General features: G+C 37.1%; 1 protein-coding gene across 1 annotated transcript in view; it reads left to right on the forward strand.

The window, feature by feature from the left end:
• MEGF6 (multiple EGF like domains 6) overlaps positions 1-25,545 on the forward strand; it is a 784,368-nt gene that overhangs the window by 582,416 nt on the left and 176,407 nt on the right. The window contains 3 exon segments of the mRNA XM_044669545.1: positions 469-591; positions 14,044-14,181; positions 24,571-24,693. Of these exon segments, the coding sequence (XP_044525480.1) occupies positions 469-591; positions 14,044-14,181; positions 24,571-24,693 (384 nt within the window).

A 25,545-nucleotide genomic window follows, 5' to 3' on the forward strand; every position in this document is an offset into this window, starting at 1 on the left:
TTTCTTTCTTTCTTTCTTTCTTTCTTTCTTTCTTTCTTTCTTTCTTTCTTTCTTTCTTTCTTTCTTTCTTTCTTTCTTTCTTTCTTTCTTCCTTTCCTCCTTCCTTCATTTCTTGCTTCTTTCTTTTTTCATTTCCTTCTTTCCTTCCTTCTTCTTTTTGAAAAATGGGAATTTGGAAAAGTGTGTAAGGATATTCAATTTTTGTAGCCATCCTACAGTCACTAATTTAAAAAACTGCCCATACGGCCTCTTTGGCTACACAGTGTTTATAACTTTGCATGGTATGCGTCATAGCAAACACAAACAAATGGAAAAGGCATTTCTTCCATTTGAGTTATCTGCTACCATGCTCATATACTCCAGTGACTCTAGGAATTAGGGGAAGAAACATTTTAATTTATGATTAATGTGCCTTCCCCCTGTTTTGCTGATTACAAGACACTAAGAAAAGAATATTTATTTTTGCAGACATTGATGAGTGTATGGAAGGCAGTGCTCACTGTGCCCACCACTGTGTGAACTCTGTGGGATCTTTCACATGTACCTGTAACCCTGGCTTTGAACTTGGAGCAGATGGAAGAAAGTGCTACAGTAAGTGCGGACCCCAGAACCTCTTAACCTAGTGCTGCAAAGGTTACTGGCATGATGGGGTGTTCTCCCAAAGCACAAATGACTAGGCATTAGGCAACTTGTCCCAAAAGTACCCGCTTCTATTCTTATAGCAGAATATATCCTTTAGGATGGCCTCAATCCCCTCTCACATTTTATTATTAAATGAAATCCTCCCTCTAAAATAAATCTATGACCTCATCACCATTTTTTAAGGATACAGATTCCAACCCAATCATGTTTGTTCATCTTGCCTAACTTGTCTATGACCATCCATAATTTCACCTTTTTTGACTGGGAACCTTCCTTGTTTCTTCATGACATTTCAAGGTCACCATGGCACCTCCAGGGGTCACCCTTCACTCTTGTATCATGAAAAGCCCATCTTTTTGACCATACATTTCTTTTCTGGCATCTTTTCCTTTGCTACTACTTTGTTTTGATTTTATCAAGCCCTTACCTTCAATCTTAGACGCAATACTGTTTATTGGTTCCAAGGAAGTAGAGTAGTAAGGACTAGGCAATGGGAGTTAAGTGACTTGTCGAGTCACACATCTAGGAAGTGTCTGAGGTCAAATCTGAACCCAGGACCTCCTGTCTCTAGGTCTGGCTCTCAATCCAAGGAGCCACCTAGCTACTTCTACTTCCACCATTTTGTAATTCCTTCTTTGTCCTATTTTGCAGTCAGTGAAATCCATCCAACACCACTATTGTTATTATTATCACTAGTAATTATAACAATAGTTTGCATGTAAAAATATTTTATAGTTTGTAATACATTTTACTTACAATAGTTTCTGGTAGAATGTAAGATCCTTGAGGATAGGGATTGCTTTATTTTTCTATATGCCAAGCACCTACTATTGTACTAGGATATATTAAACAGTTAATAAATGCACATTGATTGATTGTTACAGGCAATGCAAGGATGAGGATACCCATTTTGTAGGTGAGGAGACTGAGACTCCAGGAAAAAAAATGCCATTTTCAAAGTTTCACAATCAGCAGTGGCCAAACTCAAAACTAAAACCCAGGTTTCATATCTCACTGTCTAGAGTTCCTCCTGCTTATTACAAAGGGAAAAGAAGGGAAGAGAACAAACATTTACTAAGTACCTACTATAAGCCAGGTGTTAGTGAAACGCTTTACAAATATTACTTCATTTGATGCTCAAAACATCCCTGTGCAGTAAGCGCTATTATAATCTCTATTTTAGAGTTGAGCAAATAGACAGACAGAAGCTAAGTACTTTGCTCGGGTCTTGCTGACTCTTAGGTCCAGGACTTTATCCACAGAAACATCTAGTTGCTTCCTTATCCTTGTTGCAGAGGCTAGTGGGCTAAACCGAGTTCATATTCTGCCTCAGATTTGTGAGCTACTGTGTGACTTCAGTAAATCACTAGACATCTCTGAACCTCAATTTCCTTATCTATAAAATGAGGGGATTGCACTTGATGGTCTCCAAGATCCCTTTTAGCCCTAAATCTACGAGGCTAAGAATGCCTGGAGAGGTAGTGATTTGGCTGAGGTGGAAATTTCTCTCACCAAAAAAATGGTAACTTTTTTGAAAAGATATTTTATCTTCCCAATTACATGTAATAACAATTTTCATCATACGTTTTCCAAAATTGCAACACCGAAATTGTCTCCCTCCCTCCCTCCCTTCTCTCCCTTCTCTTGGAGATGGTAAGCGAATTGGTCTAGATTAAACATGTATTATATCATGTAAGACATGCATCCATACTGGCCATTGTTATAAGAAAATACTCATATAAAATCAAAATCCCAAAATAAAAACACAAATAAGCTGACACGAAAAGTAGTATGTTTTGATCTGCATTCTGATTCCAATAGTTCTTTCTCTGGGGGTGAATAGCATTCTTTATCCTAAGTCCTTCAAAATTGTCCTGGATAATTGTTTTTGCTGAGAGTAGCTAAGTCTTTCACAGATGATTATTATACAATATTGCTGTTACTGTGTATGATATTCTCATGCTTCTGCTTATTTCACTCTGTATCAGTACATGTAGATTTTTCCAGCTCTTTCTGAAATAACCCTGCTTATTATTTGTTATGGCACAATAGTATTCCATCACAAACATATACCACAATTTGTTCCGCCATTCCCTAAACAATGGGCATCCCTTCAATTTCCAATTCTTTGCCATCTCAAAAAATATAAATATTTTTGTACAAGTAGGTCCTTTTCTTTTTTATGGGCTCTTTGGAATACAAATATAGTAACGATATTATTGGATCAAAGGGTATGCATAGTTTTGTAGCCCCTTGAGTATAGTTCCAAATTAATCTCCAAAATGGTTTGATAGATTCGCAACTCTACCAACAATGCATCAGTGTCCCAATTTTGCCCCCTGCCATCCAAAATTTATCACTTTCTTTTACTGTCATATCAGTGAATCTGATAAGTGTGAGGTGGTACCTCAGAGTTGTTTTAATTTGCATTTCTCTAAACAAGAGTGATTTAGAACATTTTTATGTGATTATTGATAGCTTTGATTGCTTCATCTGAAAACTGCTTGTTCAAATCCTTTGACCATTTGTCAGTTGGGGAATGACTTGTATTCTTATCTGTTTGATGTAGCAGTTTGAGAAATTAGACCTTTATCACAGAAATTTGTTTTAAAATCCCCCCAAGTTTGTTGCTTCCCTTCTAACCTTGATTACATTGGTTTTATTTGTACAAAAGCTTTTCCATTTAATATAATCAAAAATTCATTTTACACTTCATAATGTTCTCTATCCCTTATTTGGTCATAAATTGTTCTCTTCTCCATAGATCTTCCAGATAAATATATGTTCTATGTTTCCCTAATTTACTTTTGGTATCACCCTTTATGTTAAAATCAGATACCCATTTTGATCTTATCATGATACAGGATGGGAGATATTGGTCTATACCTAGTTTCTGTCATATCGTTTTCCTAAAAGTTTTTGTCATATAGCGAGTTCTTATCCCAAAAGCTGGGCTCTTTGGGTTTATCAAAACATTAGATTGCTAAGGTCAATTGCCCCTGTATATTTTGTATCTAATGTATTCCATTGATCCAACAATTCTATTTCTTAGTCAGTATCAGATTGTTTTGATGATTACTGCAGTTTCAATTCTTGTACTGCTAGGTTACCTTCCTTCACATTTTTTAAATTTCCTTGATATTTCTGACTTTCTGTTTGTCCAGATGAATTTCATTATTTTTTCTACTTCTAGAAAATAATTTTGGGGTGTTTGTTTAGTATGGCACTGACTAAGTAAATTAATTTTGGTAGATTGGTCATTTTTAATATATTAGCTCAGCCTACCCATGAGCAATTAATATTTTTCCAATTGTTTAAATCTGACTTTATTTGTGTGAAAAGTGTTTTGTAATTGTATGTAATAATTTCTGTCTTGGCAAGTAGATTCTCAAGTATTTTATTTTGTCTAGAGAGTTATTTTAAATGGAATTTTTCTTTTTTATTTCTTGCTGCTAGACATTGTTGGTAATATGTAGAAATGCTGATGACTTATGTGGGTTTATTTTGAATCCTACAACTTTGCTTGATGTATTAATTATTTTGACTAATTTTTAGTTGATTCTCTAGGATTCTCCAAGTATACCATTATATCATCAGTAAAGAGTGATAGTTTAGTTTTCTCACTGCCTAATTTAATTCTTTCAAATTTTCTTCTCTTCTTTCAAGGTTAGAATTTCTAGTGTAATATTAAATATTAGTGGTGGTAATGTCATCCTCACTTCATCCTTGATCTTATTGGAAAGATTATTAATGTATTCCCAACTCAGATGATACTTGCTGATGCTTTTAGATACTATTTGTCATTTTAAAAAATGGTCCATTTTTTCCTGTGCTTTCTAGTGTTTTTAATAGGAATAGGTGTTGCATTTTGTAAGTCTGCATCTATTTAGGTAATCATGTGTTTTCTGTAAGTTTTGTTATTGATTTGATTAACAATGTTGATAGTTTTCTTAATATAAAGCCAGCCCTGCATTGCTGGTATAAATCCCACCTGTCCATAGAGAAATGATGCTAGTATTTTATTTAAAATGCGTGCATTTATATTCATTAATGAGATTGGCCTATAATTTTCTTCCTCTGCTTTTGGCCTTCCTGGCTTAGATATCAGCACTATATTTTTGTCATAAAAAGAATTTGATAAGGTTCCTTCTTTGCCTATTTTCCTAAATGATTTATATAGAACTGGGTTTAGTTGTTCTTTAAATGTGGGGTAGAATTCACTTGTGAATCCATCTGGCTCTAGGGATTTTTTCTTAGGGAGCTCTTTGATGACTTATTAAATTTCTTTTTCTGAAGATAAGATTATTTAAGTATTCTATTTCCTCTCTTGTTATTCTGAGCAATTTATATTTTTGTATATATTCATCCATTTTGCTTAGATTGTCATATTTATTAGCATATAATTAAGCAAAATAACTCCTAATGATTTCTTTAATTTTCTCTTCATTGGTAGTATATTCACCCTTTTCATTTTTTATACTGGCAATTTGATTTTCTTCTTTCCTTTTAATAATCAAATTAACCAGTGTTCTATCTATTTTGTTTTGTTTTGTTTTGTTTTGTTTTGTTTTGTTTTTCAGAAAACCAACTCCTGGTCTTATTAATTAGTTCAATGATTCTTTCCATTTTATTAAATTCTCCCATGTTTCTAGGATCTCCAAATTAGTCTTTAACTGAAGATTTTTAATTTGTTCCTTTTCAATTTTTTTAGTTGATGCCCAATTCATTGATCTACTTTTTCTCTATTTTACTGATGTAAGCATTTAGAGATAGAAATTTCCCCCTAAGTACTACTTTGACTGTATTGCATATATTTTGATATGTTGTCTTCTCATTATCATTCTCTGCAATATAATTATTCATTGTTTCTACAATTTTTCTTTGATTATTTACTTTCTAATTAATTTTTATTTGTCTTTCTGTGGACCTGTATTAGTTAAAATTTTTGTTACATATTCATCTGAAAGAGATTGTTTATTATTTCTGCTTTTCTGCACTTGTTGTAAAGAAAAATGGTATCTTCTAGACCTAGAGAGTTCAAAGCTCAGAGACAGTATGCCACATGCCTGAAATCATCTAGCTAGTTAGTGTTGGAGGGCATATGTGAGCCCAAAGTTTCTTGAATCCATGTCCTTTGCTGTATCATCTTCTCTGTCAACACTATCTTCAATTCTACTCTATTTTTTTTTATTAATTTCAAGTGTCCACGCCCCCCCCCCATCCCAAAGGAGATCAGGAAAAGAGAATGATTAATAATGGGGGAGTCATCTTTACAAGGTAATGACTGGAAAAGAACCATCTATTAAAAAACTATATCTTTTTATTTTGTTTTGTTTTCTCCCAGTCTGGAGAACTTTAAACTACCTTTAGTGGCATACTTTGGCTATTAATGCCACAGCACTTGAACTTCCCAGTAGACTAATTCCTGGACTAAGAATTTGGGAAAACCACTGGAGAATACTTAATTTTGGACTTAAGAATTTGCAAATAACCTGGTCCCTCTTCCTATCTTCCTCTGATAGTACATGGCATTTAGTTATTCTCATCTAGAGTATGACCTTGCTGATGCCTACAGTATAGCATTCCCATTCCCCATGGAACATTGGGGCTGGTTTATTTTAGACAGTGATCCAAAGACAACATTTTCCCTTTTCATTAATATATGTTTCCAAATTAACTCCATACCTTTTCCTTTTCTTAATGCACACAATTACTTTCCCATCTATGACCCCCTCCCACTGATATAGATGTTACCCAAAGTTTTCTCCATGATGGCTTTACATATACTCTCTTCCTTACTAATCTCATCCATTTGCAGTCCTTCAAATGTTGCATTTATATAGTAAATTCCTTAATTTATTTCTCCAATTCTGCCATTAAACTTGAACTCCCAAACCAATTGCCTCTTTGTGGTTGTCCACTGGCAACTCAATCCTACCATGGTCTGAAATTGTCTTCATCAAGTTGTATGACTGGATAAATCCCATAAGCTCCCTGAGCCTCAGACTCCTCATCATTTAAATAGAAAACACTCCTGAGCTACCTACTCAACACTTTGGAGGAAAAGAGCTTTGTAAGACCTAAGGCACTATATTTTACCCCTCTAAATCTGGGATTTCCCTGGTGGAGGAAGCTGCTAGTTTCCTGGGGAGCTGGGAAATTGGATGATCTGTCCAGAGTCACATAGCCTATAGATGTGAAAAACATAAAGAAAGCTAGGTCTTCCTGACATTGAGGCCATCTTTCTAAACATTATACTGTGCTGCCTCTGAAAATGCTCTTTTATAATGTTAGTACTTGATTAAACCATAACTTCCTGAGGGTAAAGAGCATCTCATATTCTTATCTACCTCTCTCATGCCACCTTGTTCTAGTATCAGGAAGCCCTCCATACATATCTTTGAATGAACGACTCTCTATATATAGCCAAAGAGTTCTTTGCCACTTACAGGGTTCAGATAACCAAAATGGAGGGTTTTGGTACAGATTCTTTTATCCATTGCATCTCAATTCCCCCCATTAAACTATTATAAATTTTCTTTAGATTGTGAGAAATTAGAACATGTGAGTAGTTATGTACAAACTGGGGGAGTGGGTCTCATTTCTATAAAGAACTTCTCAGAAGAATATTATCACCTTGTCATTTACCATCTTAGAGAGTAATTTAGAGCCCTGGGAGGTTTTGTACAAAGTCTCATAGCCAGTTTGTTTCTGAAGAAATCCTTGAACATAGGTCTTGTCTTCAAGGCCAGTTCACTTTCCACTCTATAACTGTTCAGTGACTTTCTCAAGGTTACAGAGATAAGTATGCATCAGAGTTATGATCTGAACCCAGATTCTCTGATTCTAAACCCTCTAAAATTTATATTGGGCCACAAGGATAAACTGAAATTGTCTACATTGGCCTCTTTGCACACCCACATGTTACTCCTGGTTCTAGTCTCTGGAGCTATATAGATAATATCTAATTTCTTATCCCACTGCCCATCCTTCAAATACTAGAAGGCAGAAAATGTGACACACCCCTTCCAAGTCTACTTTAAGCTAAGTTCCCTGAGCTCCTTCTAGAGATCATCACATTATTTAAATGTCAGGCCCTTTTCCTACACAATTGTTGAGGGGTCTAATTTGTAAAAACTTTTAGCATAAGAAAGAATAAGAGGGTTTTATTGAGAATTTCCTTGAAATACAAATAAAGCAGAGTGAGTAACTCCTTCACCAAGGTGCTTACATTTTACAAAATTTAATCAATAAGTCTTTACTAGGTATTATTTGTTATTATATATTTCTATGTTTTTAGTAGTTTAGTAGTAGTAGTAGTGGGAAAGGAGGAAGAGAAGGAGGAGGAGGAGGAGTGCGAAAAAGAATTCATTATTCTCTTTGTCTATTTTGAATTAATACTTGGTTAACACTAACTTAAGTACACCAACTTAGTGTCTCACCACCAGACTGTGTAGTATGAATCAGACTTTCTTTTAGTACCCCTATTTAGTATCTTACCAGAAACTAAGTAAGAGTGTTCACAAGTCATTTGCTAAAGTGGGTAACAACTCAGTCAGAAAATTGTGAATCCTTTTGATAAGAGTTTATACCTCCAGAGGATGAGAAGTGGATCCCACAAGACACTGTCCTCCTGGACAGTGCTAGACAATGTGAAAGCTGTGATTGGCCCCTGTGAAGAGGGGAATGGACAAGAATATAAAAGTCCTGAATTTCTGGGACTAGAGGTTGGCTTCAGAAGTCGTCCTCAACAGGCCATTGTGTCTTCAGTCCTGAACTACCTCTTGGAGGGAACTTGGGTGAGTGAATAGATGGATTTCCTTTCCTGACTTCTGGAGAAAGATAATTTTTTTTAATTTTTATTTTGAATATTTTTCCATAGATACCACAATTTGTTCAGCCATTCTCCAAAAGAAGGACATTCTCTCATTTTCCAATTTTTTGTCACCACAAAGAGTGCAGCTATAGCCCTTCAATTGGGGAATGCCTGAACAAATTGTGGAATATGCTGGTGATGGAATACTATTGTGCTCAAAGGAATAATAAACTGGAGGAATTCCATGTGAACTGGAAAGACCTCCAGGAATTGATGCAGACTGAAAGGAGCAGAGCTAGAAGAACATTGTACACAGAGACTAATACACTGTGGTAAAATAGAATGTAATGGACTTCTGTACTAGCAGCAATGTAATGACCTAGGACAATTCTGAGAGATTTATGGAAAAGAATGCTACCCAAATTCAGAGGAAGAACTACAGGAGTGGAAATACAAAAGAAAAAAACTGCTTGAACACATGGGTTGAGACGGACATGATTGGGGATGTAGACCCAAAACTACCACACCAATGCAACTATCAACAATTTGGAAATAGGTCTTGATTGATCACACATGTTAAAACCAGTAGAAATGTGCATCAGCTATGGGGGGGGAGGTTGGGGGGCAAAGGGGAAAGTAAGAACATGAATCATGTAACCATGGATAATTTTTCTAAAAAATAAAAATTATTTTTAAAAAAAGGGGGCTTGGCTATAAATATTTTTGTACAAGTCTTGTTCCTTATTATCTGAGAGTGATTAATTCTGGTCCAGGGTTAACAAGTGGTGTCTGGCTGAGTCAAGCACCAAAGCAATATTTAATGTGATAGGCTAAATATCTTCTCTACCCTATTTTTGTATTCATCAACTTTCAGTCAATCTACCTATTTTGTAAATAAAAACTATTGAAAGTCATTTTGACTTGAGCTATAATATTTTAAATTGGCAACCACAAGATTATTTTAGAATCTTCACTTATTTTAGACAAACCCTAAATTTTAATTCCTTACAGTTTTAGGCAGCTAGATGGTACAGGGAGAAGACTGAACATGTCAGAGAAGTCTGAGTTCAAATTCTATGTGATACCAGAAAAGTTACTTAACTTCCATCTGTCTCAGTTTATTCATTTGTAAAATGGAAATAATAATCATGCCTATCTCCCAAGTTTGTTGTGAAGATAAAATAAGATGTTTGTAAGTGCCTATCAAACTTAAAACCATATGAATGGTACCTAGATAGCTATCTAGTTGGTAAGTAGTAGCAGTGGCAGGAGTAGGAAGAGAAAGAGGAGGAGGAGGAGAAGGAAGAGGAGGAGGAGGAGGAGGAGGAGGAGGAGGAGGAAGAGGAGGAGGAGGAGGAGGAGTAATAGTAGTAGCAATTGCAGTTGCAGCAGCAGCAGCAGTAGTAGTAGTAGTAATAGTAATAACAACAATAGAAGCATACTGTGCTTTATGTGCAATGGAGGTGATCCTGAGTTCTAAATACTCTGCCAGGAGACCAAAGCCTTGGTGAGTCCTACTGATTCTGAAAAGGCTTTGAGAATGGACCTTCAGTTGACATCTTTGCCTTTCTTTACTTCCCAGTAGAGGATAGGGTTCAAGAACCTGGAGGAACCCTGGTCCTAAGCCTAAACCTTAGGCTACTGAGAGAGGCTAGGAATCTGGCTCATGGTCCCCTCCTTGTGTCTGGACATACCCTTGGAGAGAAAGGGAAGGAAAGCCTAAAGACCTCCCCTGGACCTTGACCTAACCTTCTGGCCTTCTGTCCCTTGGGTTCCTGGAGAAGTCAGAAACTAGGAGCTAGACTCTTCCTTGGGCTCAGAGCCTGCCCCCATGTCTACCTCCCCTCCACTTTGGGGAAGGAAATGAAAGCTTGAAGCAGTGGGCTAGTCCTTGATACATAGTAAGGAGTAAATAAATGCTGGCAACCTAAATTAGACACATAAGTTTGTAAGGACCTTTGAAAAGAAGGTTGGCTTCCAGGAGATGATCTCCTTGGGCTACAGCCACTAATAGAATCATCTCCTAAGTTGTACCTTCATTATCTCCTTCACTTCTCAGACCTCTGATCTGATTTCTAACCTCACCCTTCAAGAGAATGACTTCTCCAAAGTGACTAGTGGTCTCCCTATCCAAGCTAATCTCTACCTCTCTGCAGCATTTAGTCCTGTTGACCACCTATCCTCTGGTCTATCCTCAGTCTTCTCTAGGTTTTCATGACAATGCCATCTCTTTGCTCTCCTCCTACCTGTCTGACTATTTCTTCTTAGACTTCTTTCTTTCTTTATCATCATCCATACCACATACCTAATTGTGGGTGTCTCCCAAGACCCCATCCTAGGTTCTCATCTCTTTGTCCTCAGAAATTTCTTTCTTAGTAACTATCATCAGTAATAGGTTTCATTATGCTCTTAATGCTAATGATACTTACATCTATATATCCAGCTGAAATCTCTCCTAAATTCCAATTATACATCTATAAATTCTCACTGGACATTTTATACTGGTAATCCTAAACACATGTCTAATGCATTATGCTAAAAACTAAATTCATTATTTGTTTTGTTGTTCAGTTTCAGTCACATCTAGGTGTGTTTTGCCTCATTCAGAATTATTTTTGCAAGATACTGGAGTGGTTTGCCATTTCCTTCTCCAGCTCATTTTTCAGATGAGAAAACTGAGGCAAACAGGGTTAAATGATTTTCCTACAGCTAATATCTGAGACCATATTGGAAGATGAGTCTTGCTGACTCTAGGGCTTTCACCTAGGCTAAACTCTAATCAATCTCCCTGACTCAAATCTCTTTATTCTAATCTATTCTCCACACAGCTGCTGATTTTCCTTAAGCAAATACCTAGCCTTTCCACTCCCCTACTCAGTAAATTCCCAGGATTTCTTATTGTCTCTTAAGATCAAATACAATCTCCTCTGACTTTTAAAGTCTCCCATAGCCTGGCCACAACCTACCTTCCCATCTTTATTATACTATTACTCCTCATCCCACATTCAATGTGAAATTTCCCATCTTGCTTTTCTTCACATAAGACACCACATCTTTTCTCTACCTTTGCACAGGATGAACCCTCTCTCTGGAGAACATCCCTCCTTGTTTGCAATTCTTATAATCCCTCTCTCCCTCCAAAACTCAACTCCTTTCACCTTCTCAATGAAGTTCCTCCTGACCCCAGCTGCTATACTTTCCCCCACAACCCCACTGCATTAAAGGACTTGAATCTAAGTCATAGAGGTAGTCAGAGGAAGAATTTTAGCCTAATTCAGGCAGCTAGCATAATTTAACACCTACTATGTATCATGCATACTAATTTTTAAAAAAAAAGGCAAAGCCATTCCCTAATCTCAAGGAGCTCCCAGCCCAACAGGGGAGATCCCATGGAAACGATTATATTCAAACAAGATATACACAGGATAAATTGGAGATAATCAGTAAAAGGAAGGCATCAAAAATGGGAACCACTGGAGTCCAATGAAAAGAAGGTTAGCATGATGACTTGGGCTTTAGGAAGATAATGTGACAGCCAAGTGGAAGGCAGACCAGAATGGGGAAAGACTGGAGATTGGCAGGTCCCCATCCCCAAAACAGGCTGTTGTAAGAGTCAGGCATGAGGTGACAAGGGTCTGCTCCAGGATGATGGCAGTGTCAGAAAGAGAGAAAAGAAAGAATATACAAGAGACGCTAGAGAGGTAGAAATGATAGGATCTGGTAACTGAGTAGCAAAAGAAGAGGAGGTTTACAAGGCAGAGAGAGTGGACTTGAGTTAGCTTGAGTAATTGGGAGGATGATGGTGCCCTCTATAATAAAAGGGAGAGTTTGGGAGAAGTAATAAAAGAGGAGAGTTTGGGAGAAGATGATCAAATCATTTTTGGTCATACTGAATTTATGCCTAGGTCTCTTGATTCCAAAAATAGTGTTCTTCCCACTATCCATCCTTTAGAATATAAACTTAAAAGCAAGGACTATTTTATTTTTATATCTTCAGAGACTAGTACAATGGCTGGGACATGGTAGGCACCTAATAAGTGCCTGTGATTATAGGAAGAAGCACATAGTATACCGAAGTCATCATTTACTTAAAGTCTTGAAACATTGGGCAAATAAGCACTTGTAAATATCTGATATGCATATGCGTGTCTGTGTCTATAATTGGACCCAAGGCAGAGCTCCACATTCTTATTCATCTTTGAATAATGCTAAAGTTTTGCCTTCCCAGAATCACAGATTTGGAAGGAACCTCTGGATCCATCTAGAGAAACAGCTACTGAAATAAATATCCCCTCTGCAATAGAAATCTGTAGCTGCTTTATTAAGAGGTGATTNGAAGGAGGAAGGAAGGAAGGAAGGAGAAGAGAAAAAGGAAGGGAGGGAAGGAGGAAGGAAAGATATATATGTATATATCTATAGTATTTTTCAAATATTATTTTATTCTCACAACAATCTTGGAGAATTTCATCCTATTTTTAAACCCATTTTACAGATGAGGAAACAGAGACAGAGGTTAAATGTCTCCCTCAGAGTCACACAGACAGTAAGTGTCTCAGGTCTTTTTGACTCCACTGTTTCACCTAGCTGCCTAAAGAACCTTGAATTCTTGTGATGTGAAGAAGAGTCTATGAAAATGGGACTATTTTCGTTTGTAGAAGGGAGGACCGAGGAACATGATGACTGACTTTAGATGTTTGAAAGGTGGTGCTCTATGGAAGAGAGATTAGGCTTGTTCTTTCAGGCAGAGCTAGAAGCAATGGAAGACGTCAAAAATCACATTTAATGTAAAGAAAAGCTTCATTATCAAATCTTTCCAAAAAGCTCCCTTTTGGGACTGCGCTACCTCTGGAAGTGGCAGCTTCTCCATTCCATGTAGGTATTTTATTTCAACAAAGTCTACGTGACCATTTAATCACTAGATGCTATACAGTAGATTCAAGTTCAGGTAGAGACTGGACTAGTTAAAGCATTTAAGTCCTTTTCACTTCTGAAAGATTCAGCAATTCAAATGTCATCCCTGAAGTCAGACTGAATTATTAGAAGGAATACCCACACCAATGAAAATAGAAACCTTGTCATTGTTCATATGTATGCACATAGGCTGGTTTGCCCCAATGTAAGAACTTTTTAGGGCCATTCAGAACCAACTAAAACATTGAGAGTGATCGTTATCATCATGGCTGTGATGAGGAATGATGATAATAGCTAGAATTGAAGTTTTCAGAGCACTTGATAGTTGTTAATAAATCTGATTCTCCCTACAGCTTTATAATGGGGTATGGACATCACAAATGCTTCATTTGCTTATTTCCTATAAGATTCTGAAATCTCATCCCCACTCTGTAGTCCTCAATAGCCAGAGATGAATTTCAGGATTCAGGATTTGTGACAGTCACGTTGGAGATGACCTCCATGTTAAATAGTTCTTGTGTGTCTACTTTTCTGTGTTGAATCTTGCTTTTTCCTCCCACCAAAGTTTTCCTGTCTTCCTCCCAGCAGGGAGTGGGCACCCTACGTGTTGCTGGAGTCTACTCAGGTTACTCTGTTGTTATGCTAATAATCCTCTTTTCTTTGTTTCCTCCAAGGGATTGAAATGGAAATTGTCAATAGCTGTGAACAGAACAATGGGGGCTGCTCTCATCACTGTGAGCACTCAACTGGTGGGCCCCGTTGTTCTTGTAACCATGGACACCGTCTTGATATGGATGGAAAAACATGCAAAGGTAATCTATGGCAAACACCATCTTCATTTCGAAGTTGCCCTGAATTCATTTATCCTTTCCATCCCTTATTACAGACCACTTTACTGTGCCCTGCATCCTTCTAGCTGCAAAGGTGAGTGGATTGAATAAAAGCTCTGGCTACTGGTCGAATGCACAAGAAAGTCCACTTGGCCAGAAGGAGGTTTAATGAATGATCCAATGCTTAATTTGAAGGGATTTTTTTTAAATAAAGTGAACTGAATATACATATAATCGTAGGCAAGAAGAACTGAGAAGCTCCAAAAGTTTGAACAAATCGATGGGATGTGTGAGCCAAATTAATCCAGACTTGGGTTCTAGCTTTAGCTTCTTTGTTAACTAGCTCTATGACCTTGGGCGATCCACATCAGCTCTCTGAGTCCCAATTTCCTTGACAGGAAAATGAAGAGGCTGCTGTTAGAGGCTCTCTAAGGCTCCTTCCAGCTCTCATATCTCCAACAACTCCATGGCACTAATATACCAGAAAATGGGAACTCAGCTAAGCACTGAGCATGGATCCTCAGCTTGTTAATGGCTTGCTGTAAATTTTAAGCTTTGCTATGGAAGGCAGCTGTGCTCAAAAAGGACATTTATAGAAGTATTCTTCTCAGCTCTCTCCCTCTCTCCGTATGTCAGTGTTGCTTTCAATAGGAAAGAGTCTTCAAGTATTACCAGAAATGATGTAATTTGAGACAACTCAAGGACAGCTGACACTAGGAAAGGAAATTCCACTGTAAGCATGCTTCAGGGATGAAATATTCAATCTAGCGCTACTGAGAGGAACCGATTTCTACTGAATATGGGAAATGATGGAGACCTAACCAGGTTAGTCTCAGCTCCAGTTGCACCAGAGAAAGAATGTCCATCTCCTTAAAAAGCACATCCTTAATCATGCCATTGTCAAATCTTATTCCTGCTGGCTTAGTTTCACAATGTCCACCATGACTGCTATCCCCACACAAAATTCAAAAAGCACCATCTGATGTTTTTTATTTGTATTTGGTCATTTTTCAGTCTTGTCCAATTCTTCATGGGATTTCTTGGCAACGACTGCTATTTCCTTCTCCAGCTTATTTTACAGATGAGGAAACTGAGGCAGAGTTAAGTGATTTTTTTCCAGACGCACATAGCTAGGAAGTGCCTGGGGTCAGATTTGAACTCAGGAAGATGAATCTTTTTGACTCCAGAACTGGTGCTCTATCCACTGTACCACCTAGGTGCCCTGACATTCTTTAATACCTAATGTTAATTGAATTGGAAACAACAATTTATTTTGAATAGGTTTGTTTTTTCTGTCGCGATCACTGTTTGATCAATCTGGAAACAAACAGGAGTGCCACTAAATTATGGCCGAGAATCATTTCTCTGAAGTAGAAGATTTGTGCTTTTAGCATTTGGACAAAATGCTTATTCTGTAGGAAGGACTATTGCTTTATGCAGGTTTCAGAAATTTTCCGATCCTGAAAATGATGCTGCATAATAATCCTACCTAGTATGTGGTATTATATTACATCAAAAGGTCTGGATTCTATTTCCCCTCAAAACTGATTGCTTTTATGACTTTCTTTCCATATAAGTCACAAAACATTTAGAACTTTCTCTCTCATATAGGGAAATCTATCAACATAGAGGGAGTTGATACAGAATAGCCAAAAGAATGCTTGGTTCATAAACAGAAATACAATGTTCAAATCCCATCTCTGTCACTCACCGCCTATGTAATTTTGGTAGAATGACTATCCTGCGTGAGCCTCAGTTTATTCATGTATAAACTAAGGATAATAATAGCAGCTAGATGGTGAATTGGATCGAGTCCAAAACAAGAAAGCCCTAAGTTTGAATTCTATCTCAGATATTTATTAGCTGTGTGACCCTAGACAAGTAAATTATCCTGTCTTGGTCTCATTTTCCTCACTTATAAAAGAATTCATGTTAAAATTAAGTGAATAAAAATTTTAAGCATGGCAACCCATTTTCATGGCATATACTTATCGTATAAATGGAGATTTTGAACCTGGGGCTGAATCCCCCATAAGCCCCTTAGTATTTCCCAAAATTCCTTTAATCTCTCCTGTGCCTCCACGTTTTTGCGTGGTCACATTATTGTTTTATGGCTGCCTGTAACTCCTCCCTCTTTCTTTTTTGCTCTTGGGAGTAGGCTGGTTAGTACCTTTTAGTTAGCTTTGTTACTTCATTATTAATAAACATTTATAAATAGAATATTTAGTATTTTGAACATTAATTTTAATCTCCACATTATATAGGTGGATAATCTCCCATCTACCCAATAGCATATAATCTCTTTGAGAAGAGGAACTGTGTAATTTTTGTGTCATACCTCTAGAACCTACTTGATGTCTAATAAATGCTTTGATTGATTGGCTAGTTAACAGTAGTAAGACCTAATGAGTTGCCTAATGGAGATTAGGTGACTTGCCCACATTCCCTTAGCTAGTAAATAGAAGAAACAGGATTTGAACCTAAGTGTAGCTAGGTGGCTCACTGGATAGAGAGTTGGGTCTGGAGTTAGGAAGACCTGAGTTCAAATCCAGTCTCAGACCCTTACTAGCTATGTGATTCTGAGCAAGTCACTTAACTCTGCCTCAATTTCCTCATCTGTAGGATAAGTTGGAGAAGAAAATGGCAAACCACTCTCTTTATCAACAAAACTTCCAATGCAGTTACAAAGAGTAGGACAAGACTGAATAACAACAACAACATCTAACTCCTAGTTAAACCCTTTAACCACCCTACTTTTAAAAGTAGGGAATTTAGAGCTATTATTATAGGAAAATATGTAAATTGGCAATTCTCTTTTGTTCGCCCACTATGAGTCCCGATAAACGTGAACTGCTGAGCTTATTCTTTAAAACCTACAAGTTGGCTTGGATTCTTATTGGTCTTTGAAAAGTAGAGTTCAGTAAAGCTCTTGTTTGCTGCTAGGAAAAATAGCATCTGCCAGGGTCAAAATGCAGAAATTGCATATTTATAAGATTTCAACAGTCAACACAACAAAGTCATATTGTTTATTACTCAAGTTTATTTTATTTTCGAGAATAAATACCACCCATATCCAAAGCCCAAACATTCATTAAAGTAAATGCAATGATTAGTTTGAAGTGTACACACTTTGCTTATTTGTCTGAAAATAGGTTAAGGCCACAGATGTTTTCTGAAAATGCTCGTGCATAGAGTGAAATTAAGAATTTTCCTTTTAGCTTGTTTCTGTATTAAATGCTTTTAAAGTCTGTGTTTTAGGTAATCATACCTGGCAAACAAAACGTAAGTAGGTGTCAAATGGCTCTGTCAGTTTTAGCCAATTGCCAGGCCAATTAAGGTCATTTAGAACCATTTGAAATGCAGTTAAAAAGGGGATGGGGGAGCTAACAGTAAAACAAAAATCACATTCCACTAACCTGTGGTAAACAGAGTGCATTAACGACCCTTTACATTTATGAACTCTTAATCTGGACACCACAAAGTTTTTAAATTATATTTTGATAACGAATTCAATATAATTATCTTCTTTTGCAGTATATTTTGTTTTTATATTTTCAAATACTCTTCTGTAAAGGGATCTAGAGGCTTTACCAGATTGCCAGAATGATCCATAACACAAGAAAGACTAAGAATCCTTGTTTTCAAAGATATTTTTGAGATACTAACATTAGATCTTTCCCTAAAACTTTGTAATTATGTTAAGAAAGCCTATATCCTTTAACCTAAAGATACCACTGTTAAGCAGATGAATCAAAGAGCTCAATGATTGAAAGAAGGATTCCATATAATCCAAAATATTTAACAAGCCCTTTTGTAGAATCAAAGAATCAGAGAAAAGTAGAGTCCCATCAGTTGGGAAATTGCTAAAGAAATGGTGCAACAATTTATAGAATATTGCTGTATTTCTTAAAACAGTGAATATGATGAATACAGAGAAGACTCAAATAAAGTAATCAGAAACAGGGCAATATGAATAGAGTGTTTTAAAATTAGCAAGGCTCTTTAAATAAATGAACTAATTTGATCCTTAAACAACTATGTGAACTAGGTGATTTATTAACATCCTCATTTTACAAGAGAGGGAACTGAGGATGATAGAGCTGAAATGACTTGCCCAGGGTCACATAATTTCTTATTGTCTGATTTGGGATTTGAACTGAGGTTTTCCTTATTCTAAGATCCTCTCTTTCGACATGAGCTACTTAACTGCACAATGATTAGAATCATGCAAGCACATGGGGAACAAGAACAATTCAATCTGATTTAATTACTATTTAATCATAGTGACCAAGTTTGGCCTCAAAGAAGATAGGCACATGCTTCCCTCCCTTCTCGGCAGGGGTAGTGGGTTCTGGGTATGGCACATTGCATAGAATGTTGGGTTGGATGGATGAGTTGGCTGTTCTGATGGACTTACTCTTTTTCTTTTCTTTTTTGTTGTGTAAGATTAAAATTAAAATCCAATAATTCCAAATATAATATTTTATAAGATTTATGAATAATCACTTGAAGTAGAAGAAATACAAGAAACAAAATTAGAAAGCTGAAGCAAAAAACACGTGGGTAAAATCTTCCTGCATGACTCTCACCCAACTTCCACAAACCTTGTTCCAGGGAGAAGAGAGAGAGGAGGAAGAGCTACACAAAAATATACCTTCCCTACATTAAATGTAAAGTAGATTCGTAACTGGGATGCTGGGAAAGAGAGTTCTTGGGGAACAAAATCCTAATTACACAATTGTTATTATAGTCTTTCTAGATGGTAAGAAGATGGGGATAAATTGGGAAATTTGGGAAATATATATTTAAAAATCAGTCAACCAGGACTTATTAAGCACCTATTTTGTGCCTAGCATAGTGCCTGATACATAATAAGCATTTTATAAATATTTTAATTTCTCCATCAATCTGCAAGGGCAGGGCTAGACATTAGGAATACAAAGACAAAAAAAAGTAGCCTATAGGTGCTTGCATTTTCTCTTCAGAGACATGGACATACAAGAGTAAATGCAGAATAACTTTAAAATAAATGCAAGATATCTAGGGAGGGAGTACACTCATCATTGAGGTAATCTGGAAAGTCATTAGGTAAAAGAAAGGGCTTAAGCTGCTCCATGAAAGCAAAATTGGAAGTGAGGAGGAAATGGATCTCAAACATGAAGAATGGCCAGTCAAAAAGGCATGGAAGATGGGTTGTAAGTTAGGAGAGACAACACATGGCCAGTTTTGAGGGCAGTGGAGTATGGGAAGAGAAGCACTTTATGATAATTCTAGAGATATACGTTGGAACCAAGTTGTACGGGCTTTGAAAGTCAAAGAGGGGTTTCTATGGAATCCCAAAGGTAAGAGGGAGCTACAGGAATGTATCAAGTAGGGGAGTGATATGACCAGACCTGGGCGCAAGGAAAATCACTCAAGACGCAATATGGAGGATTGACTAGGGAAGAAGAGACTTGAATCAGGAAACGCAATTAGGATCTTATCGAAATAGTCCAGGTGAGACAAGGGGTGGGGCTGAAATAAGGTGGTGATGGTGAGAGAGTAGAGAGAAAGGGAATGATGGGAGAAATGTAATGAAGGAATAAAAGCATGGCAACCGACTGATTATGTGAGTGAAGTGGAGAGAGAATTCAAGGATGTCCCTGAGGTGCCAAGTGTAAGAGACTGGAAGATTAGGGGGAGAAATGATAATGATGTTTTTGGAAGTGTTGACAAATGTCAGCCTGGTGATGACTCAGAGCTAGATCAATGAAGGTCAGATCAAGTGCATTATTTTCTAATTTGATGAAGGAACTGATCTGTGTACCTGAGAAGGGAGAAGCTTTCATTATGAATGTATGATGATCTGATATGATTAAGAAGACCATAAAGAAACCTTACTGGTGCTAAAGTGGACCATAAAGGAGGATATAATGGGATCAGAGTAAAAATAGGGGGAAAAATGATGAGAAGTTTTTGGTTGTTGTCCTCAACAACCCTTTGAGGTGAAATATGAGCAAGGAAATAGATAACATCTAGAATATTGCAAGGTAGCCCCACTGGTGACATTTGAAGGAAAAAGAACATTTTGCGTCCAAATGACCCACATTAATCAATTTCATGGTGACCCCTAACCTGGACTGATTGATTTCATTTTCTTCCTTTCCTTTCTCTTCCTGAGTTTTCTAATGTCGGTACCCTTTCCAAGGTTAATTGCGATAGTGACCTTTTACATCTGTGGTTGCTCATCTAGTTAACATTCAAGGGGATTTTGTAAACTCAGCATTGACAGTCCACCCCCCAACCTAATAGCTCAACAGGGTTCAAGGGAGCCAAGGACTTGGATCCAGCCACCCTAGTCACAAGCAAACATTTCTCCACTCTCAGTGGAGCACTGAGTGAAAGTATTTCATTCTTGGAAATTACCCATGTACCTCGAGCATCGATGGTCTCAAAAGCCTAAAATATATAAAATACTTCCTAAATAAAGGTTTTTATATTTTGATGTTTGTAGACCGGAATCATGGGAAGAGCAGATGTTAAATCAGGAGACTTTGGCTAAATTTTGGTTCTGTGGGTCATCTTAGGAAACTTAACCATTTTCGCATTGAGATATATGAGATAGGATGAATTAGGTAACTAGGTTTATCTTTAATGCCTACTTTCCCTAAACCTGCTAGTGAGATTACACATTGCCAAACAAAAAAATGAAAAAGAAACTAATTTCCAGTCCTTGGACCCTAGAGTACCAAAAGAGAAATAAGATGTATCTTAAAGAATCCCCTCTACACTATCCAATTTTAAATTAATGACCAACAATGGGAAACTCACTACCCTCTTAGGGAGCCCATTTCAATTTTGGAAATATTTAATTGTTAAGAAGTATTTCTTCCTTACTTAAATTTCAACCTTTTGAATTCAGGATCATAGAATATTAGATTTAAAGCTAAAAATGATCTTAGAAATCTTCCAGTTCAATCACTTCATTTGACAGATGAGAAAATGGAGGCCCAAAGTAGCTAAATCACTTGCCCAGAGTTATACAACTAGTATCAGAGACCAGATTTGAACCCAGATCTTGTAAAATTCCAAGTTAGTCTTTTTTTTTTTCTTCTTTATGTTGCTGCCCACTGATCTTAGATGTACCTATCAGGGCCAACCAGAAATATATCTTCTCTCTCTTCTGCATGGCACTCATTCAGTTTTTTGAAAATAACTCTGTTCTGTCCCCTAACTCTTTTCTTGTGCTGATGTTCTTTCCCTCATTATTAAAGTGGTCTGAATTTTAGACCCTTCATTGACCTGATTGCCCTTCTCTTGGCACTCTCCAGCTTTTGGATGTCCTTTTAAAATTGTATTGCCTATAGCTGAACACTGTTCCTGTTGTGTTCTAACCAGGACAGAGGACAGTGGGAGTGTGACCTTTTTATCGCTGGAAGCTATGCCTCTCTTAATATAGTCTAAGAAGCACCTTTATATTTCTTTGCTGCCACATCGCACTATTGACTCAAATTAAATTTGCCGTCCCTGAAAATCCCCAGATCTTTTTTTTTTTCCTCCAGACAATCTGCTATCTACTCATGCCTCACTCATATTGTGCTCATGAAGGTGACTTTTTAACCCATGTAAGATTACATTTATCCCTATTAAGGTTCCTTTTAATTAGATTCAGCCCAATATTCTAGTCTTCTCTGATCTTTCACAATTCTGGCTCTGCCATCCACTGTGTTAGCTATTATTCCCAGCTTGGTGTCACCTGTAAATTTGGTATATATGTTTTGGTACTCACGTTATTGATAAAAATACTAAATAACATGAAAGCCCTGGGGCACTCCATTGGAGAACTCCTTCTATTTGTACTTCTCTTACCAAAGATTTCTCAATCACACTACATGATTACCTGAGCAAAATGTCAAAGAACTGCACAATATATCTTAGGGGGCTACTGAGTGCTGGGGTTTCAAATAGGTGATCTTATTGAATCCTTGATTTGATAGGTCCCATCATGACATAAATGACCACTCAATGGAAATATCCATACAAGGATTGGTCTTATTCACCTCATTTAATCTAATTTCTAATACCCCTTCCACAAGTCTCTTTAATAAAAACCAAACATTGGGCTTTGTATGCAATGGTGTTGTTGTCCTTGACTCATTTCAGTCTGGCAAAAAGACGCTGGAGTGATTTGCCATTTTTTCTCCACTCATTTTATAGAAGAGGAAACTGAGGCAAACAAGGTTAAATGACTTGCCCTGGGTCACACAGCTAGAAGTGTCTGAGGCCATATTTAAAAGATGAGCCTTCCTGACTTCTAGACCTATTGGCCCATCTCCCTGCTCTTATTGTATGCAAGAGAAGCTTCATCAATGTTGACAAATTGAATTAAATTAGACATTGTCTGTTAGGACAACTTTACATATCCTAGAGGCAGGAGGATTGATCTTCATAAAAATTATATATGCTTCCTATAAGTGCCTTACATTAGAGAAGAGAGAGGAACTGTGATTTCACTGAAATGTAGAAATTTCCTCACTAGGAAACTAATTCTACCAAGCAGATCTGCAATTTTTAGACTTGACCACTACCTCAGACAATGAGAGGTTAAGTCACTTGCCCAGGATCACACAGTAAGTAGTGGTATCCCTTCCATATCACAATCCACCCCATCTCAGTTTTGATATATCATGTGTCAGCTTAAAAAATTAAATGATAATTTTTTGGAAAGCCACTGATGACTCATGAAGGCTAGTGGATGGCAAAGAAAAAGTTTATAAACTCAGAAATGCATAAAATGTATGCATAGTATTGTATAAGATAAAGCATTTTGTCTTTTAATACCATAAATATACACAACTTAATTTTTTAAGTTAAAATACTTAACCTAAGTTTTATAATAAGATATTGTAAATACCCCATCGAAGAAAAAAATTCAGACTTCTTCTCTGGTATGAAGGGAAGGCTAAAAAAATTTACAAGGATTTTCCAGATTTAGGGGGAGAGATACTCCAACCCCTGCAATATGGCAGAGATACTTGTATTGCCAAAGGCAGGATTTGAACCCAGGTCATAGTGTTGGCTCAGTGGACAGAGCATGGGGTGAGTTCGAATTCAGCATTCAGATACTTAGTAGCTGTCTGATCCTGGGAAAGTTACTTATTTTTGTACCTTCGTTCCTCATCTGCAAAATGAACTAGAGAAAGAAATGGCAAACTCTTCCAATATCATTGCCAAGAAAACCCCAAATGGGGTCATGAAGAGTTAGAAATGGATGAAGCAATTCAATGATAGTGATCTCATGGTTTGTACCACAACCCTCCGTCTACTAAGCCACACTATCTGATATAAGCTTAATAGAAATCATATTTATTGAGAGGAAACCAGACTAACATGAGGAACAAATGAGTGTAATCTCCTTTTCTTGGGACCTGATTGCTGCTGCTTCTTTCCCTGGTGACCCTGGCTCTTTGAATCCCTGTGATACACTAGTCCTGACAGCTAATTCTAATTGAATTGTTCCGAGCATCTCAAAAAAATATCAGGAAGAACTTTGAATCTGGACTTGCCCAGATGTGGGTTGAAACGCCAGCTCTGCCTCTTCTGAAGAAAAAGAGTGCCATGACTTAGAAAAAGCAGCAAATCCCAAGTCAGGGGACTCAAATCTGAATCCAGGCTCTATTACATGTTCTTTGAAAGACTTGGGGAAGATCATCTCTGGGCTTCAGTATCTCCATCCAAAAATGAAAGATTTCGAATAAATGATCTCTAAGACCCCTTCTAGCTCAAAATTGATGATTCTTTCAACTATCAATAACTCTCAAGTTGGAAAACCTGGGTTCCAGTTTACCCCTGACACTGATTATCCATGTGACCTAGGACAAGAGTCTTCTTCTCAGTCTCCTTGCCCTTAAAATGAAGATACTTGACTAGGTCACCACCAAAGACTCTTTTAGTTTAGAATCTTAGATTCCAGAACCTTGTAGCCTGAGAAGCTACTCTTTTCAGTTGTCTGGAATCTTATCATCCCAATTTTGTACTTTTTCAGAATGTCCTTCAGTTCTGTGTGTATGTGTGTGTGTGTGTGTGTGTGTGTGTGTGTGTGTGTTTATGTCATCAAGTTTTTCCATCAATTAAAGGGCAGGAAGACCTCTTTCCTTATGTTAAAAATAAGCATTGAATTATTTAAATACCAAATAAATATATCTAGTGTACAAAAATAGTTGAGAGCTATGGGGGATCCAGACAAGGGTCTTTTCCCCTTCTGTATACATTGTGAACATCAGGAAAACTGAAATGATCTTGCAATGACTCCATCTAATGATGTTTCCCATCATTCTACAATTTACGTGAATGCTGAACAACAGAAATGACCCCCTTTTTTTCCCCTTTCAGACCTTGATGAGTGTGAGAGTGGACAAGCCTGCTGTTCCCAGCTCTGCATCAACTATTTGGGAGGCTACGAATGTGATTGCAAGACAGGATTTCAGCTCAGTCCTGATGGCTGTGGGTGTGATGGTAAATATCTGGGATTTGTCTCCAAGAGATTATACCTACACTACAATAGGGGGTGTGTGTGGAGGGAGAAAGGGATGCATCTTGTTCAGTAAACCATAATCCTTTTCACTTGACTTGATTAAAGGAACACTGACAACATGCAGGCAAAGAGCTGTGAATGGGGTGATGCAAAGGTTGCAGCTTGTAGAAATCACCAGTATGAGCACCCAGAGTAGTTTATTGATATAATCTTTAGGTATTCAAGAGAGTTATATTATAACATGGACTGCCTGAAATGAGTAGGCACCAAAGTAACAGACAGTCAGGGTTGGACAGTGGTTAGAGTCAAGTTGAAAATACCTACATATAAATCTCATGGTTAGAATTTACTGGCACTCTAAGCCTAAGTTTTCCCATCTGAGAAATGGATAGAATAATACTAATTGCAAATATCTCACAGAATTAAAAAAAAACTTATTTTAACTTAAAAATGTTAAATGCTTTGAAATTTTAATCATCCATCTACACAAATAGGCATTGTTTTTATGGCAGAAAGAACACCAAATTCACTAGAAGAACTGAATTCAAATCTCAGTCCTAACACAAAACCCACATTGCCTTGATCAAATCATTTAATCCTTCTTATTGTTCATCCCTTCATCCATAGAATAGGCATAATAATATCTGGACTATTCCTGGGCTACTACAAGGTGAGACAGGCCACACAAACTCTAAAGGTTATAAAACTCTGAGAGGTTATTATAATGGCCCATAATATAAGCCAGGAGCATTGGCTCCCATTGATCCATTCACAGCCCACCCTTCCCCTATTTTGTCATCTACTATATTTAAATGACAAATGCTTTTTTAAAA

The sequence above is a fragment of the Gracilinanus agilis genome, chromosome 3 (assembly GCF_016433145.1).
Source record: "Gracilinanus agilis isolate LMUSP501 chromosome 3, AgileGrace, whole genome shotgun sequence".
NCBI lineage: Eukaryota > Metazoa > Chordata > Mammalia > Didelphimorphia > Didelphidae > Gracilinanus > Gracilinanus agilis.